The following is a 17,827-nucleotide window of genomic DNA, read 5'->3' on the forward strand; positions in this document are numbered from 1 at the left end:
AACCAGGGAGCCATCCTCCCATAATTGAGCTCCTGGAAAGCAATGGAAGAAAATAGGTGGAATATGTCTGGAGGCAGATGCAAGGAGGACTGGGGCGTTGGGGGCCAGGGGCACGGGCTGGGGCTCAGGGGGGTTGGGTTAGGTGAGATGGGTAGAAGAGTTACGGGAGAGATTTTGCTCGCTCATGTTCAGTCCAATGTTTGATAAGGAGGATGCAGTTACATGCAGTATGATAAAGGCACATTCCATAACATTTTCACATGAAAATAGCAATTATTAATGTCTTTCTGTGATAGTAAAGACATACAATTCCTTGAGAGAAATACTATTTTGTATTGTCGCTAAAATGTTATATAGTACTGCACATTAAAAGTAGCACTGAGAGGAAGTGACATAGGCTGGGTTTCCAGTTGATAGGTTATGAATTGGGATTCAATTTATAGATACAGAAGTTCAAGTAATTGTTTTTGAATTTTTATTTAACCTTTGTTTAACTAGGCAAGTCAGTTAATAACAAATTCTTATTTACAATGACGGCCTAAGAACAGTGCCTTGTTCAGGGGTAGAACGACAGAGTTTTACCTTGGCAACTCGTGGATTCGATCTAGCAACCTTTCGGTTACTGGCCCACCACTCTAACTACTAGGCTACCTGCTGCCCCAAGTCATGAATTGGAGAGAAAAAAATCCTCTTAGAAAATGACAGGCATTTTCAAACTCATGAGTCAAATTGGAATTCATTTCCTCAATCGACCTGACTTGAAGATGACCCCAGTCCGTTTAGGATATTCTATAATTCCTGCTCTTTCATATCGTTCTTCTTGTGAGTTATTCCACCTGGAGCTCTGAAGTACCCTAAAGAGACGTTCACTCTCTAGATGTGTGGTCTGTCGCTCCAGAATACTGTATGTGCCTTTCCCTCTTGGCCTGGATACAGATGAGAGCATGGAGCATGGTGGATGAAATGATTTCCACCTCTGTCTGAAGTCATAAAAGAGAGACATACACTAGCTAAAACCTGTTTTTCCCCCGGTGTAAGGTAGAAAGGGCTTTAAAGACATCAGTGTAGAGGCTTCCAGGATAGAGGCTGGGAACAGACTCTTCCTACTCACACATAGGGAGGGAGTCTCTTGTAGGGCCAACTTCTCATCCCGTCCTGGCAGTTGACCCACTGAGGATGGAAGAGAGAATTCTCCTTTCCTTCCCTCCAGTCCTCCGCCAAGTCCCCTCTTCTTCCCCCTTCATGGTGGGGAGGTGCTCTCTCTCTCTCTCTACTAGAGTATGTAGTGAATCTTTCCACCCTTGCATATTCCATGTTTGATGTTTATTCATATTGCAAATGGGTAATTTCAAGAATCAAGATACTACCGTTATATTGAGTTCAAGTGACACTCACACTTTATACTAGCACTAAACCAGCATTTGACACACCATGGAAATGTCTGTAGTACCTTCATCTCCTCAATCTTTCAGATCATTGGCTGAGGTGATTATTGAATGAGCCGTCACGCTGCGTCTATCCCACCATCCCTCCATCCCTCTATCCCTCCATCCATCCCCCCTCTATCCCTCCATCCCTCTATCCCTGCATCCTTCCATCCATCCCTCCCTCCGTCCCCCCTCTCTCCCCTCAGAGGTGTGGGCCAGTGATAAGAGATTATGATGATAACTGGGAGGCAGTGCATTACCGTATTGATTGGGGCTGAGCTTTCAGCAGCGTTAAAGCACCCGCGCTCTGATTGCCGGCACTTGCGCTGACAGGAATCCAATGGCGTTGTCTCTCCTCGTCGCTATAGGGAGGGGTGTGTGTGCATGTGTGGGTATATGGGTGTTGGGAGGGTGGGGTGTATGTGTGTGTAAGGGAGAGGGGGGGTTATGAGTGTGAATGTGGATATGTGTGTGTGTGTGTGTGGTTCACAACAAGGCAGTGCAAGGCCCATCTCTCACCTCCACACACGGCCTGTTCTTAATTGGTTATCTAAAGGTTCTCAGAACAGGCGGCCTGTTCTTAGTTGGTTATCTAAAGGTTCTCAGAACAGGCGGCCTGTTCTTAGTTGGTTATCTAAAGGTTCTCAGAACAGATGGCCTGTTCTTAGTTGGTTATCTAAAGGTTCTCAGAACAGATGGCCTGTTCTTAGTTGGTTATCTAAAGGTTCTCAGAACAGATGGCCTGTTCTTAGTTGGTTATCTAAAGGTTCTCAGAACAGGCGGCCTGTTCTTAATTGGTTATCTAAAGGTTCTCAGAACAGGCGGCCTGTTCTTAGTTGGTTATCTAAAGGTTCTCAGAACAGGCGGCCTGTTCTTAGTTGGTCTAATTGTTGTTATTGTCTGGAGAAAATTAGCTAAATCCATTGTAGATTAGTGAGCTGAGGAATTTCTGTACATAACGAAGTGCTTCATTTATTCTGCGATAATACTCTGGAGAATGTCCTCCAAAGAGTCTTTTCTTTGCATTTGTTTTCAAGATTGGGGTTATTTAGGGGGTTGTTCTTAGCATCAGAAACTGGCCACACATTTCAAACAATTGAACGCACACACGCACACACGCACTCACACACACACGCACACACGCACACACACACACACTCACACACAAACACACAAAACACACGCAAACCAAAGCAGAGTAGCACCAACGAGCAGTAAGGCCTCGAAGGCGTCGTTACCTTGAGAAGGCTGTTGTGTCTGTCATTGCCTAATGAAAAAAGGAGAGACCGACTGTGGCAAACACACACACACCAGTGTGTAGAGGCAGGAATGTGTGTGTGTTTGTCCCTATGTGTGTGGGTTTGAGGCATCGGGCGGGAGGGGGTTGCCAAAGTTCCCTGTGGCAGGCAGGGTGTTGCAGCCGCCAAGCCTCAGAGACATTAACTAACTTCTGTTTTATAATGGAGATTAATGAAGCGAGCACATGCCAGAGGGGGAGAGGAGAGGAGAGACGATAAGAGGAGAGAGGATGAGAGAAGGGGAGGAGGGGTCCGAGATACACTCCTCATGGGGGTATAGCGGTTGGCAGTGCCAAGGTGTGACAGATTGTGCCCTCTCTCAGTGGATAGGGACAGGCGACAGGGTTCGGGTGTAGAGCTGGGGGTGGGGTGGAGATTGACAGGAGCTGGAACGAGAGCTCTATTGCTTTTTTGTGGTGGGGATGTCTGTGTGTCTGTGTGACTGTGTGTCTGTGTGTCTGTGTGTCTGTGTGTCTGTGTGACTGTGTGACTGTGTGTCTGTGTGCCTGCAGGATAGCTGTGGGGTCAGTAGGAGTGTTGGGGTGTCTGTGTGACTGTGTGACTGTGTGTCTGTGTGACTGTGTGTCTATGTGCCTGCAGGATAGCTGTGGGGTCAGTAGGAGTGTTGGGGTGTCTGTGTGTCTGCAGGATAGCTGTGGGGTCAGTAGGAGTGTTGGGGTGTCTGTGTGTCTGTGTCTGCAGGATAGCTGTGGGGTCGGTAGGAGTGTTGGGGTGGGCAGGTGGGTCTGTGTCTGCAGGATAGCTGTGGGGTCAGTAGGAGTGTTGGGGTGGGCAGGTGGGTGTGTGTCTGCAGGATAGCTGTGGGGTCAGTAGGTGTGTTGGGGTGGGCAGGTGGGTCTGTGTCTGCAGGATAGCTGTGGGGTCAGTAGAAGTGTTGGGGTGGGCAGGTGGGTCTGTGTCTGCAGGATAGCTGTGGGGTCGGGTAGGAGTGTTGGGGTGGGCAGGTGGGTGTGTGTCTGCAGGATAGCTGTGGGGTCAGTAGGAGTGTTGGGGTGGGCAGGGGGGTGTGTGTCTGCAGGATAGCTGTGGGGTCAGTAGGAGTGTTGGGGTAGGCAGGTGGGCACAGAGGAAGGGCAGTCTGGCGTGGTGGATCTCAGATAGATGTGAAACTCTACTAAGGTACACTCTCACACACAGGCACGCGTATGAACACACACACAAACACACACGCTCACGCATGCTCTTTATTTAAAACGTGTGCACATAGAAAAAATTTAATCAACCAATATATTAGTGAATCTAATTTCCATTGATGTATATATTCAGAAGAGAATCCATGAAGTTATCAAAAACTCACACACCCCTTCCTCACTCTGTAACTCAGGCCTGCCCATCTGGGCAGATGGTAATTCCTCAGACTGATTCGACTTTACTTGGATCCTTTTTCCTGAGGTCATATTTTGTCGTGGGAAATGGGGGACAGAAAGGGAGAAGAGCATCCTCATGCACTCTTTCCCTGTCAAACAGTGAACACAGGGCTAACAGTGAGGGAATAGTTAAATGATTAAATGATAAGAAAAAAAGTTATTCCCGGACATGTTTACCACAGCACATTTCCTTTGACAGAGTTTTTGGTCAAGTTAAACTTTTTTTTTTACACAAGGAAAAGGCTAGATGTGTTGTAGGAACCAATCAGGCTCCAGACAGGCAGACAGAGGCCCCTCCTCATTGTAATACCCCAGAGACCTCCAGCAGAGGCTCCCACAACACCAGCTCTCATCCCCAGAGCCCTGGAAACAACAACCAACCCAGCTCTCCCCACCTCACCCACTCCTCTTCTCTCCCCACCTCACCCACTCCTCTTCTCTCCCCACCTCACCCACTCCTCTTCTCTGTCCTCCTTATGTCACGTCTCCTTTCAACTCTCGTGTTGTGTCGTGTTGTGACGTCTCGTCCCTTTCTCCTCTCCTCTCCTCTCCTCTCCTCTCCTCTCCTCTCCTCTCCTCTCCTCTCCTCTCCTCTCCTCTCCTCTCCTCTCCTCTCCTCTCCTCTCCTCTCCTCTCATTCTTCCTGTGAAAGGATACTGGGCTGTGTGAATATGCCTGTGTGTGAGTGTTTGTCCCCCAATTTAGCCCCGGCGAGTGTCAGCGACTCCTCCTCCACCAGACAATATTTATTTATCAGGCCTGTTATTGTTATTTAGAGCCATCGCCACGGCGACCCACTGGGTTGCTGGGTAGAGATTGGACGCTTCCTCCTCTGAGTGGGAAATAGCCCAGGGACAATGGAGAAGGGGGGTGGATGAGAGAGAGAGCAGGAGGGAGGGGTGAATTAGACAGGGGGAATTCAACTAATTTCATGCAATGTGGCTCTAATAAGCCTGGGTCTAAAGTGGCGGATCGGAAACACCGAAGGCAGTCTGAAAGTGTTAATAGGTTCCCACCACCTCAGGCTGCTCCCTCCCAGCTCCCCCTCTCCCTCCAGGGTGCACTGGCAGCCATTTTGATTAGAGGCTGGTGAAGATGCACTCTGATCATGACAATTTGCTATTGTTTAGTGCTGTGACAAAAAGGCCACCCCCTACAAGCAGAGACATGAGCGCTCGAGAAGGGAGTTGTGGGGCTCAATACAAGATGTCTGATTGGGAGAATGTGTAAGTGTGTGTTAGTACACTATATGGCCAAAAGTATGTGGACGCCTGCTCGTCGAATATCTCATTCCAAAATCATGGGCATTAATATGGAGCTGGTTCCCACTTTGCTGCTATAACAATCTCCACTCTTCTGGGAAGGCTTTCCACTAAATGTTGGAACATTGCTGCGGGGACTTACTTCCATTCAGCCAAAAGATCATTACTGAGGTCAAGCACTGATGTTGGACAATTAGGCCTGGCTCGCAGTCGGTGTTTCAATTTGTCCCAAAGGTGTTTGATGGGGTTGAGGTTAGGGCTCTGTGCAGGTCTGTCAAGTTCTTCCACACCGATCTCGACAAACCATTTCTGTATGGACCTCGCTTTGTGCACTGGGGCATTGTCATGCTGAAACAGGAAAGGGCCTTCCCTAAACTGTTGCCCCAAAGTTGGAAGCACAGAATAATCTACAATGTCATTGTATGCTGTAGTTCACTTGAACTAAGGGGCCTAGACCGAACAATGAAAAACAGCCCCAGACCATTATTCCTCCCCCACCAAACTTTACAGTTGGCACTATGAATTTTGGCAGGTAGCGTTCTCCTGGCATCCGCCAAACCCAGATTCGTCCGTCAGACTGCCAGATGAAGTGAAGCGTGATTCATCAATGGCGGCGAGCTTTACACCACTCCAGCCGATGCTTGGCATTGCGCATGGTGATCGTAGGCTTGTGTGCGGCTGCTTGGTCATAGAAACCCATTTCATGACGCTCCCGACAAACAGTTCTTGTGCTGGCGTTGCTTCCAGAGGCAGTTTGGAACTCAGTAGTGAGTGTTGCATCCGAGGACAAGCGATTTTTACGCGCTTCAGCATTCGGCAGTCCCGTTCTGTAAGCTTGTGTGGCCTACCACTTCGCTGCTGAGCTGTTGTTGCTCCTAGACGTTTCCACTTCACAATAACAGCACTTACAGCTGACCGGAGCAGCTCAAGCAGGTCGACGGACTGACTTGTTGAAAACGTGGCATCGTATGACGGAGCCACTTGAAAGTTACTGAGCTCTTCAGTAAGACCATTCTACTGCCAATGTTTGGCTATGGAGATTGCATGGCTGTGTGCTCGATTTTATACACCTGTCAGCAACGGGTGTGGCTGAAATAGCCAAATCCACTAATTTGAAGGGGTGTCCACATACTCTTGTATATATAGTGTATGTGAGTATGTGTTCAGTGTGCACGCATGTGTGTGTGTGTGTGTGTGTGTGAGAGAGAGAGAGAGAAGGGGGGTGATGAAAATGAGATGCAGACAGCTGCTTACTTACGGTTGTTTATCACACGTAGGCTGTGCCATTAAAGCTCATCTCTGACTTGTACTCTGTCAAACAATGATTACATTTGAGTGTTTTCCTCGTTTTATCACCCCAACTCCTATAACCTAGGTCCGACACTTGCAGAAAGCTATTTTGTAGTTTTCACAGTAATTTAAAACCTCAGAAAACATTGAATATTTGGTTATCGCTCAGATCATGTTTTAGGTTTAGAGTTGTGGGTTTATAAAAGCAGTAAACATTTATTTTCTACAGTCGACTCTCCTAGATTTTACCATCAACCGTCAACAATTTAGAGGATCCAGAAGTTTTGATGAGTGTGGAATCTTTCATGTAACTGTGAAGCATATTACGTTTGAATCTAATGAACTGAAGTAAACAGTAAAGATGCGATGTGATGTCGTTTCAGGAAGTGCTGTTAAAGAGATCAGCAGACTTAGTAGAGGCCCTGTATGGAATGCCCCACAATAATCAGGTATGTCATCATATAAGCCATTTTTATTGCAAAAAAATGAAATAAAAAAAGTGAACATTCAGATGTATTTTCTTATTTGATTGTTTTGGTAAAGATTTAACAGTTTCCCAGAGTTTTAAAATGCTTTGATCACACACATATTAAATTAACATATTTTGAGAACAGCCAGGTCACAGAGACCTGGGAAGCCAGGGAAAAACAATCTGTACAGTATCTATATATCAGAATTAGTAGTTTATCTTGAGTCTATCATCAGTGAAAACTCCAATATTCAACCATAATCTAATCTGAATGACCCACCAAAAATACACTGCCAGAGGCCGTACCTTACAAAACCTTTTTTTACGACCTAAACTCACAATCACCTATGGTACTCTCTCTCCACCTCCACCCCCCCCCCCCAGGAGATCATCCTAAAGCGGGCAGCGGACCTGACCGAGGCCCTGTACAGTGTCCCCCGCAGCCACAACCAGCTGCCCTCGCTCAGCGGCTCGGCCGCTCACTCCGGCATGATGGGAGTCAACTCCTTCAGCAGCCAGCTGGCCGTCAACATCTCTGAGGCCTCGCAGGGGGACCAGGGTGAGTGCTGCAACCCCCCACCCCCCACGATCCTCACCCTCCACCCTCTGATCCTCTCACCCCTTCTCTGTGTATTGGTGTCCCCTGTAGATATTTGGGGATTGCTAGTCCAATGTTTCTCCTGAATGTACGTTTCCTGGCTATTCTGTAGTGATACTTTAGTGTCTGTCAGCGGCTCTGCTTTTAGTAGCCATATACACCAGGCCTGGCCCTTTGTGCATACATCCACTCAGTGGAACATTCCCTCAGATCCAAGTGTGTGTGTGTGTGTGCGGGTGTGTGAGTGTGAGTGTGTGTGTGTGTGGCAGACAGTGACACCAGCTCCCTGTCACTATTCATTGGGAGTGTATGAGAAGGGGAGGTGATAATGAGTTCAGAAATGCAGACGATGTGGCATGAATAAAACAACCAGAGTTTAGATACTGAATACAGCCAGAGACAGTAGCTTGGTCAAGGTGTCAGGGAGCAGTGTGTGTTTGTGTGTCTCTCTTAACAGCTTTGACTGTGAAATCCCTATTTATACACTTTCAAAAATGCATAAGCATGTTATTAAGCATATATTATAATGCAAAGCCCCCCACCCACCCACGCACGCACGCACACACACACACACACACACACACACACACACACACACACACACACACACACACACACACACACACACACACACACACACACACACACACACACACACACACACACACACACACACACACACGCACACACGCACACACGCACACACACACGCTCGCACACGCTCGCACACGCACGCACACACACACACGCTCACACACACACACACACACACACGCACACGCACGCGCACGCACACGCGCACGCGCACGCACACGCACACGCACACACACGCACACACACGCACACCCACACACTATCCTAGAGAGGGCTGTTTCCTTTGACAAAGCAGCTCTGTGACTGATGCACAGGAAATATGTCTGAACGTGTGATGAACACATTGGCTCACGTCGGAGTCGAGGATATGGATAGAAAGAGGAAATGCGAGAGATATCTAGAGCTGTTTTCTCTCCCCTGACACCTCAGCGTTCTAGTTCCCCTTTTTCTATCCCTTCCTCCCTCCACTTGTCTGCTTTTCACATTGACATACGAGAGAACACCTACAGGAATCTATGAGGTCATGGGAACAGGACTGCAGCAAATCGTGAAAATACATAATGCCATATTTTATGTCCGTGATCATTGGAACATTACAACCCAGAATCAGACTATTTCCCCCTACTGTTGTACAACTATGAAATGCCTCTTTGTGCTCCTAGAAAGGACATACTATGATTAAAACCTTAATATACAGGGCAGATCATACCTTATCAAACGCATGAGGAATGTCATTTACTGAAACAATTCCAGACCAGCGTTATGGATCTGCTTTACATCAACAGCAAAATGGATTATGTAATTTCTCCTCTGGCATTTGTCTTAAAACAGGCATCCACTCCACTTGTTTTACTTTATGCTGACAGTTTCCTCTGGAGCAAATAGGGAAACTACCTTGTGGCGCGTCTCGGTCTCATTGACCTCCAGAGGCTGACCTCGTCATTGCGTCAGTCAGCGATTTCTGGATAGGGTTACTGACTGCTCCCCCTAGGCTAGGCCTGTCCTTCATGTCTCACCCCAATAGCGGAGTGGAGTTGCCTTAACCCTCTCCCCCCGATACCACCCATAGCCTTTAGTTGATTGGCCTTCATCTTGGATGTATTGAATACCCGTGCTCCCTTCGTTATAGCACTCTAAGCCCCCAACTTGTACCAACTTGGGGGCTTAGTTGGAGGCCAGAGAGAAAGGCACAATATGCCAAGTAGCACAGTGTGCTCAAACTTCCTCTCTCTCCTTCTCTCCTTCTCTCGTTCTCTCCCACACTCTTAGAAATAAAGGGGCCTGGAAGAACCTTTTGGGTTCATACACGGAACCATTCCAGTTGAAAAGGTTGAACCCCTCTGACAAGGGTCTTCAAGGAACCCCTGTGTAAAGGTTCAAACCGGAACCTTCTTGTGATGGGAGTGGTTCAGTTTTGAACCTATTTAATAATATATTATAGAGGTGGCAGGCAGCCTATCAGATTGGAGGCGTGGCTATCAGATATTTATTTTTGGTCACCCTTTGGCATAAATGTCATTCCTGTTCTTCATGTTAAGTCTGTACACTGCAAACTAAAATGTTTCTTGAATATTTATGCATATTATCTATTCTAATATAATATTAATAATATTAACATTGCTGAGTACATACAGTAATAAAGTGGTAACTATTCCAATCTTGGGAATTGCATAGGCTCTTGAGGAACTCACACCTCTGTTAGCCTCATTGAAGTTACACAATTGTTCAACCTTAACAACAAAACAGTTAACAGGAATGACATTTACTCTAATGGGTGGCCAAAAAAATCCCCTACTAAGCCAAGCCTCCACTCCAGGGTTCCTCCAGGAACCTGTTGCTACATTGAACTTTTAAAGGTTCGTCCAAGAATCCCTTACCTAGCCAAAGGTGCAAATATGAACCATTGACTGGCAATGGTTCCTTGAGGAACTCCAGGGGTTCCTTGAGGATCTCCAGGGTTCCTCAAGTCACCAATAATTCTAAGAGTTCACTCTCCTTGTCCTCCCCACTCCCACTCTCTTTCCCTTTCCCACTTTTTGGTTTGAGCCAACGCAATTCCCAGCAGGAGAGCAATTGATGGAGCTCTGCCCTGGGATCAGGGAGAGTGCAGGCAATGGGAAACACATGTCAGAAACAACGGTGGAGGGAGTGGCAGCATGGACAATCCCTCGCAAAAGCCACACTGTCTGATTCAACTCTGTAATGCATTGGGGAAACATGGACATTTACAATACGGTTGCATTTTAGAAAGCCCCCATCTTACCAAATCGAACATATGCTTTATCGCTTCTGACATAATATTTATTAACCCTTGTTCAGATTTGAAGTGCAAAGGGAATTGTGCTCATACAATGAGGGGAGAGGGGTGGTTTTAGTTCTGGAGGAGAGCAATGCAATTCTTAATACTTACTATATAGGAATTTGGCCCATGCTGTTCGAGGTTGTCAACGGATCTTGTTCAAACTGCACGGTTTTGATGACATTGGATTGACCATAGCATTTCCTCCTTTCATCCAGGTTACTCCCGTAACTCCAACAGCGTATCGCCCCGTGGCTACGTCCCCAGCTCCACGCCCCAGCAGTCCAACTACAACACCATCACGTCCACCATGAACGGCTACGGAGCGGGCATGACCAACCTGGGGGTGCCAGGCTCACCCAGCTTCCTCAACGGCTCTGCCGCCAACTCCCCCTATGCAAGTAAGTACAGCCTTATTTGGTCTCAATGATCATCACTGTAACAAAACACTGGGGGATCACTTGGTTAGTTATATGTGGTGGGATAGCAGCACACGGTTTCATTTGGACAGTAGTACTCTGATTCAGTCCAGGAGGGATGCAGTGTGGGATGCAGTGTCTGCTAGCGCTTCTCTTACTTTGCGTTCACACAGTGACTGATTTAGATCTGGGGCGCCAAGTGTGTGGACTCACAGACGAAATAATTGACGTCAGTTTATTATTGGTCAATTCAGTGGAGGCATCCGCTGCCGTTCTAGAGGACTGGTGTTGAGGACACCTGCTGTAGGATCTGCATTGGAATTCCTCACACACATCTCATAGATGACATCACTGGGATTCCTTCTCTCTCCCTCAGTGCTAGAACCCTCCAGGGTCTCTGTCCCTGATCTTTCCTTCACCACTCTGCAAATAACATGCATAGCGTCACGATTCTGCTCTGAGGTCACAGGTGTTTTAGAGAGAGTCTTGAACTCTAACTGTCAACCTCTGGGACTCATTGAATTGCTTATTATTTAGGCTACAGCATCACAGAGCAAAGTCTCCCAAAATAATAACGGTGTCCCAGTAGTTGTAAATTCTGGATGCTGAACAGAAAGTGGATTTTTGTCTGACACTTGATGTGGAAGGTTATGCATTGTCTACTGAAGGGAAAGGTTGGGTTTGTCTGTCTGTACCATGCATTGTACAAGTCTTCATCTGCTTTGCCTATACCTTGTTCCATCTCCTTCATTACTTAACACTACTAACATACTAACAATCTCATAGATTCATTCATGCTATGGGCCAAACCCTTTCATTTGGATCAGTAACAAAACATGTCAACTGTGACGTTACAGAGCAAGAATAAGTTAATAGTTCAAGGAAGATAAAAACAAAATAACTATTTACATGTAGGGATACATACTATTAGCATTTTGACATCAATTTTAGACTTCCATTTTGAATTTCTGTATTTGTGAGATAGGAGGCTAAATGCTGCTTCAGGATTTCATACTTTACTGGATTCATATGTCTTGTGAATAAAGATGCAATAACTCGTAGGTACAGAAATGAACCAAGCCAGTATGGGGAGATTGGGGTATCAAATGCATTGTGCTTTAAATTAAATTGCTTCATTATCACAGTCAGCATTTCAGACATTAACATTCTACACACATGCATACACACGCACACACACATATATTTGTTTGTGAACATGGATGGAGGTTGCTGCTATCCTCAAGAACAAGGTATTGTTTGTGTCAAAGTCTAAAATGGGCCTTCAAGTTATGGATCAACTTGCAGATATTGAGCACCTTTTACTCCGAGCATGTTACTCCAGACCTTGGCCCTTCTTCAGGCAGGCATCCATTCCTCAGCCCCCATGCATGCCCTCACTGTACAGCTCATCTCAGTCCACTCACTCACCAACCTCTGTCTGTCTGTCTTCTCCGTTAGGATCAACCACCTCCCCCTCCTCCTCCTACTCCTCCTCCTCCTCCATCCCTCTGTTCTCCGGTGGACCCATAGGCCCTTATTCATTCTCTCCTGTCCATATGATCTCTGCAGTCAAACAGAAGAGCGCCTTCGCCCCTGTCGTGCGGCCACAGACCTCCCCGCCCCCCACCTGCACCACCACCAATGGCAGCAGCCTACAGGGTGAGCATCCCGCCCCTCAGTCCCGCCCACTTCTGCCTGGGTCACTGTTAGAAAAGGGCATGTCATGGACACCCTGTTATGCTAGAACTCACACAACAAAATGATATGACCTGAGTTAGCAGTGGATTGAAGGTCAAAGTTGATCCATAACTTCTGGCTCTGAGTGACTTTTCAAAACATTCATCACAATCAAATCATTTGGCTGAGAATCTTTGTTCACATAGAGTGATTATAAGGGCTCGATCCAATATGCATGGCTGAAGCGTTGCAGATTGTGCGGTCAAAATGTAAAGGTCATTTCCGATTGAGCCGACATATGTAGTGTTAACCGTGAATGCAGTCTCAGCTAACGCGGGAACATTGCCTTTACATTTCTATCACACTATAACTCCGAACTTCAGCGATACAGATTGAATCCAGGCCTTAGTTAATGTAACATGACTGGAAAAGTTATTATATTTGAAAAATATAATTTTGTCATTCTTAGGTTTTGCAGCAAATCCATATGCATATCATAATTACCTCAACACACGGCTTTTCATTTAAGAGGGTGTGTAATGATTTTCTATGGGATATGTATCCTTACAACATTATATTTCAATGTTATAGATGCAAAACATGTTATGGATACAAAACGTCTCGCCACATTTATAGGTAACCAGCGTGTCTGTTGTCTTTCAGCCATGGCAGGTCTCATAGTCCCACCTATGTGAAGAAGACCTTCTGCCAGACAGACCACATTTCCACTGGCTCACAGAATCTCTACAACAGAAGCTTAAAGCTCATCAATCTCCAAAACAGGACCATGAAGCCCCTTCACTCCTGGAAACAGAGCAAACAGCACAACAAAGAAAATTACAGTAACCGAAAACCCGTAAAATGTCACTAGAGTATGTTTGTGTTGGTTCAGTAATTGAGTTCACCGTCACCTTCTGTGCTTTGCATTTTGGGACTTTCCTTGCCCAATGGGTAGCATTCCCACATATATATGTGTGAAGGGTTAGCTCATCTGAAAATATAGTGAATAATAAACTGTGGATTTGAAAGGCAGGTAGTTACTTCTTGTGGTAACTACTAACTAACTGTCCTGAGTCCTAAACAAGAAAAGTCATTTGACTGGATCTTCTAATGAACCGAGTTCATTTTCAGTCATATAACCACTGTGAGCAGGGAACGTGGAAAGTCCTACAGTTCAAAACTGTCAACTATGGAAAAAGTGCAGAATCCAAGAATATCAAACTCTCTGTCAATTGTCAGACTCAAAATAGGTGGGAGTTTCAATGAAAATTCCCCCCAATGTCTATAAAAACCCCGCTTCAAAAGACCATTGATATCTAATGTCAAAGTCTAATAGCATTTTTGTTTGTGTACCATAGCTTTTAATAATGTGTGTGTTTATCATATTTAAAGGGAAATGCAGTAATTTTCTAATCTAAAGAAAGGGTTGGCAAACATTCTGCCAAGGAGAGAAAAGCAAATGTTATACTAATATTTGCCCACTACCAGAGTCATGCCAGGGCAGCCCAAGGTTGTGAGGTTCAAAGGTTTTGGATGTCTACCATTTTTGAAACACAGTACAATAGATATATTTCCGGGGTGTGTTGATTGATAGATTTTAACCAGAAATGCTTGCAGCAGTTTTAATCACATTTAGGTACCAGAGTTCTTGTTATTCTTCTGATTGTGCTTATTTTGTATGTATTTATAAAGTATGTTTTGGAATTCCTTTTGTGATTTTGGCCTGAATGATAGTCTCAAATATACATGTAAACACATTCGATGTCTTAATACCTTTTAGATATTGTAAAAAGATTGAAAAAGGAGATGAACAACCTTTTTGTAAAAACAAAAAAAGTTGAAACATGACATGGTCACCCTGTCTTTTAAAGCAGGATATATGCTCCACCACTTTTGTATAAAAATGCATTTCCGATACTATATTTAACTTTTTTTTGTATACAGCATTTGTGTTTCCCCCTGTTCTTCTTGTCTTTTCTGTGTTATTGTGAAATGTGTATTATCATGGTTATTTCTTAATGCACTATTTTAGTTGGGGCACTTACAAGAGCAATGCATCTTAGCAAGCAAGAAAAACTAAAAGCAAAAGACAAAAGCTAGTACAAATATTAACCAAGATGTTTTTTGGGGGGATTCACATTTTTGTCATTGTGGCTGAAATGGGAAGGTCATTGTCATGTCAATTTCTCTATTTCAAAAACTCTTCTATCATAAACCTCCGTTAGTTCATTGGTTAGAATTCAACTCCTTTCCCATATTATTTGGACCCAAGCCTATTCCTTGTGTTTTGGTGAGAATGAATGTAATACACATGCCTGTACGAATCAGCTGCGAAGTTGAAACCCAAGTAAACCTTCAATAACTGTAGAAGGACCACTCAAGTGTAGGGTTCATCTATCTCAAGGAACCTTGATGTTAGTGTTGTTGGTGGTGGTGGTGTTATTGACGTTGCACACAATCTATCATTTACTTATGCAATTTGTATTTACTGTAATGCAAGTTATCTCTCCACATTTCAGTGGAATGGTTTTGAAACATAAAAGAACACAAGACATAATTGATGCCTTACAAAAGAACATGCTCCAACTTAATGCATTTTCATTATTTTGATACTCTAATTGAAGTGTGGTTAATTTGAGTTATGCTTTTGCAGATGTTTAAGAATGAGTTAAAGTTGTCATTAATTTGATGCTTTTGATTAATTTAATAACACAGGCCCATCATTTGAGCTGCAGTGGATGTAGTTTAAACTGGGATATGTTGGAGGGTACTTCCTTCTCCAAATGTCCACATATCTTGTTTAATAGTGGACAATAGGTGACAAATCAATGATGAGCCTGATTAAATCTTTGATTGTATGCAAATTCTGTGCAGTGATTGCCATACATCGGCAATCATCGGGCGGCATCAACTTGTAGTCATAATGTGGGCTTGTGAAAAAAAAGCGGGAAAATCTGTTACGCTTTTTTAAAAGCCATTCTTCAATTACGAGATTGAAGGCCAGCTCATAGAATGTGTTTTAGAGTGCACTTGTACACTTCACAAAACATCTGAATTCAATATCATGGAGTTCTAAACCCATTTTCAATGAAAACACAAGTTCTCTCTTCAAGTTAAATCTTGGCTGACTTCACAATCCTCCCCTTCACCCCCATTCCCTGTATCCATTCCATCCATATACTGAGTTTTTAAATAGCTTGATTTAAAAAATGTTTTGTCATAGTTGTAGAAAGCTTGCTTTTTGCTGCCCTGGTTTTCTGCAGAGGTTTTTTAAATTGTAAAGTGTACTTTCTCAATGTTTAATTCAATGTGAAAAGGGGAGAGGTACTGCATCTATGTGAAATATGAAATGTACCATCAAAGTGTATCAAAGCACAATGTTTAATTAATGTCTTCAGAATACAAATGAGGGGGATCTCTCCAGCTTCTCCTTTTCTGTCTTTGACCATGCTGTAAATAGATGCATGTTTCTTTCTGTGATCCAGTAGTTTTTGTACAGAAACAGACTAATAAAGAATACATTTGGCCTCAAAAAACTCTGTTGTATTGTTGGTCATACCTTCTGTATTGGAGTTCATTCTGCTTAGGGCGGCAGGTAGCCTAGCGGTTAAAAGCGTTGGGCCAGACACTCTGGATAAGAGCGTCGACTAAATTAATAAAATGTGAATGTTATGAGGGGCTTAGCTACAAATCTATACTGAACAAAAATGTAAACGCAACATGCAACAATTTCAACGACTTTACTGAGTTACAGTTCATATAAGGAAATCAGTAAATTTAAACAAATCCATTACGCCCTAATCTATGGATTTCACATGACTGGGCAGGGCTGCAGCCATTCAGAATATATTTTTTCCCCCACAAAAGGGCTTTATTACAGACAGAAATACTCCTCAGTTTCATCAGCTGTCCGAATGGCTGGTCTCAGATGATCCCTCAGGTGAAGAAGTCAGATGTGGAGGTCCTGGGCTGGAGTGGTTACATGGTTGGTCTGCGGTTGTGAGGCCGGTTGGACGTCGAGAAATGAACATTCAATTCTCTGGTAACAGCTCTGGTGGACATCCTTGCAGTCAGCATGCCAATTGCATGCTCCCTCAAAATTTGAGACATCTGTGGCATTGTGTTGTGTGACAAAACCACACATTTTAGAGTGGCCTTTTACTGTCCCCTGCACAAGGTGCGCCTGTGTAATGATCATGCTGTTTATTCAGCTTCTTGATATGCCGCATCTGTCAGGTGGATGGATTATCTTGGCATGTGTATGGAACATTTCTGGGATATTTCAGCTCATGAAACATGGGACCAACACTTTCCATGTTGCGTTTATATTTTTGTTCAGTATACAATCATATATTCCCTCACATAGCAGGGGGCAACAATAATCAAACCAAGTACTCCTAGCTTCATAAAAAACTTTCCAGACAAGCTCATCCTTCAAAAGCGTCATCCTTTTGGACACTAGTTCAACTGTCCTCAGTCTATGGGAGATATTTTTGCAACAGCCTCCAAAGATCTCATTTTATGATGAAAATCTTGGATCTCAAACTCTCAAACTGGGCCTCTCAGATTACATATTGACCAGTGCTTATCTGAATCGATCATTCAAAGTCTGAGGAAGGGAAACAATTCCTCCCTCTGTGAATGGCAGCATATCATCGGGTAAAAACATAATCTCCATGGTTGCAAGTTTAGACTTATGTTTTGAGTCAAAGAGACAGGTTTTCAAAATTGTACAAAGTGACTTCATCACTTCAGTGATTCATCCTCATAAAGGCACTACATAGGGAGCAAACAAGGCAATTCATTTGTGCATGCTAGTGTGCGTGTTTGCAAGAGTTCATGTGTTTTTGTGTGTGCCTACCTGTGTGATAGTGTGTGCTCTGTGCACAGGCTTACGCAGCGGCTTCCTGAGATAGCTGCCCTTAACTCTACCTGGTTCTCTTTTTAATGCCATTAGAGTAGACCAGCAGATGTCTTTATCAAATCAGCAGCCCCTCAATAGGAAGTCCTACCTTCAAGTACGTAGAAGGATCAGAACATAAGCTATCTATGAGACTTAGCATCAGAGGCTGCAAAAGGCTACGTCGATTAGAAACCATTAGCTTT

General features: G+C 44.5%; 1 protein-coding gene across 9 annotated transcripts in view; it reads left to right on the forward strand.

The window, feature by feature from the left end:
• The window catches only part of LOC139574358 (transcription factor COE3-like), a 102,026-nt gene extending 85,769 nt beyond the window's left edge, over positions 1-16,257 (forward strand). For 2 of the 9 annotated variants that reach the window (XM_071398853.1, XM_071398854.1), the window contains exons 12-17: positions 7,049-7,114; positions 7,519-7,693; positions 10,844-11,026; positions 12,503-12,703; positions 13,191-13,253; positions 13,385-16,257. In XM_071398853.1, the coding sequence (XP_071254954.1) occupies positions 7,049-7,114; positions 7,519-7,693; positions 10,844-11,026; positions 12,503-12,703; positions 13,191-13,249 (684 nt within the window). In that variant the 3' untranslated portion in view covers positions 13,250-13,253; positions 13,385-16,257. The remainder of the gene's footprint in view (positions 1-7,048; positions 7,115-7,518; positions 7,694-10,843; positions 11,027-12,502; positions 12,704-13,190; positions 13,254-13,384) is intronic. The other 7 variants (XM_071398858.1, XM_071398859.1, XM_071398855.1 and 4 more) reach the window with 4 other exon arrangements.
• The last annotated feature ends 1,570 nt before the right edge of the window (positions 16,258-17,827 follow it).

This window comes from Salvelinus alpinus, chromosome 4 (assembly GCF_045679555.1).
Source record: "Salvelinus alpinus chromosome 4, SLU_Salpinus.1, whole genome shotgun sequence".
NCBI classification, from domain to species: Eukaryota; Metazoa; Chordata; class Actinopteri; order Salmoniformes; family Salmonidae; genus Salvelinus; species Salvelinus alpinus.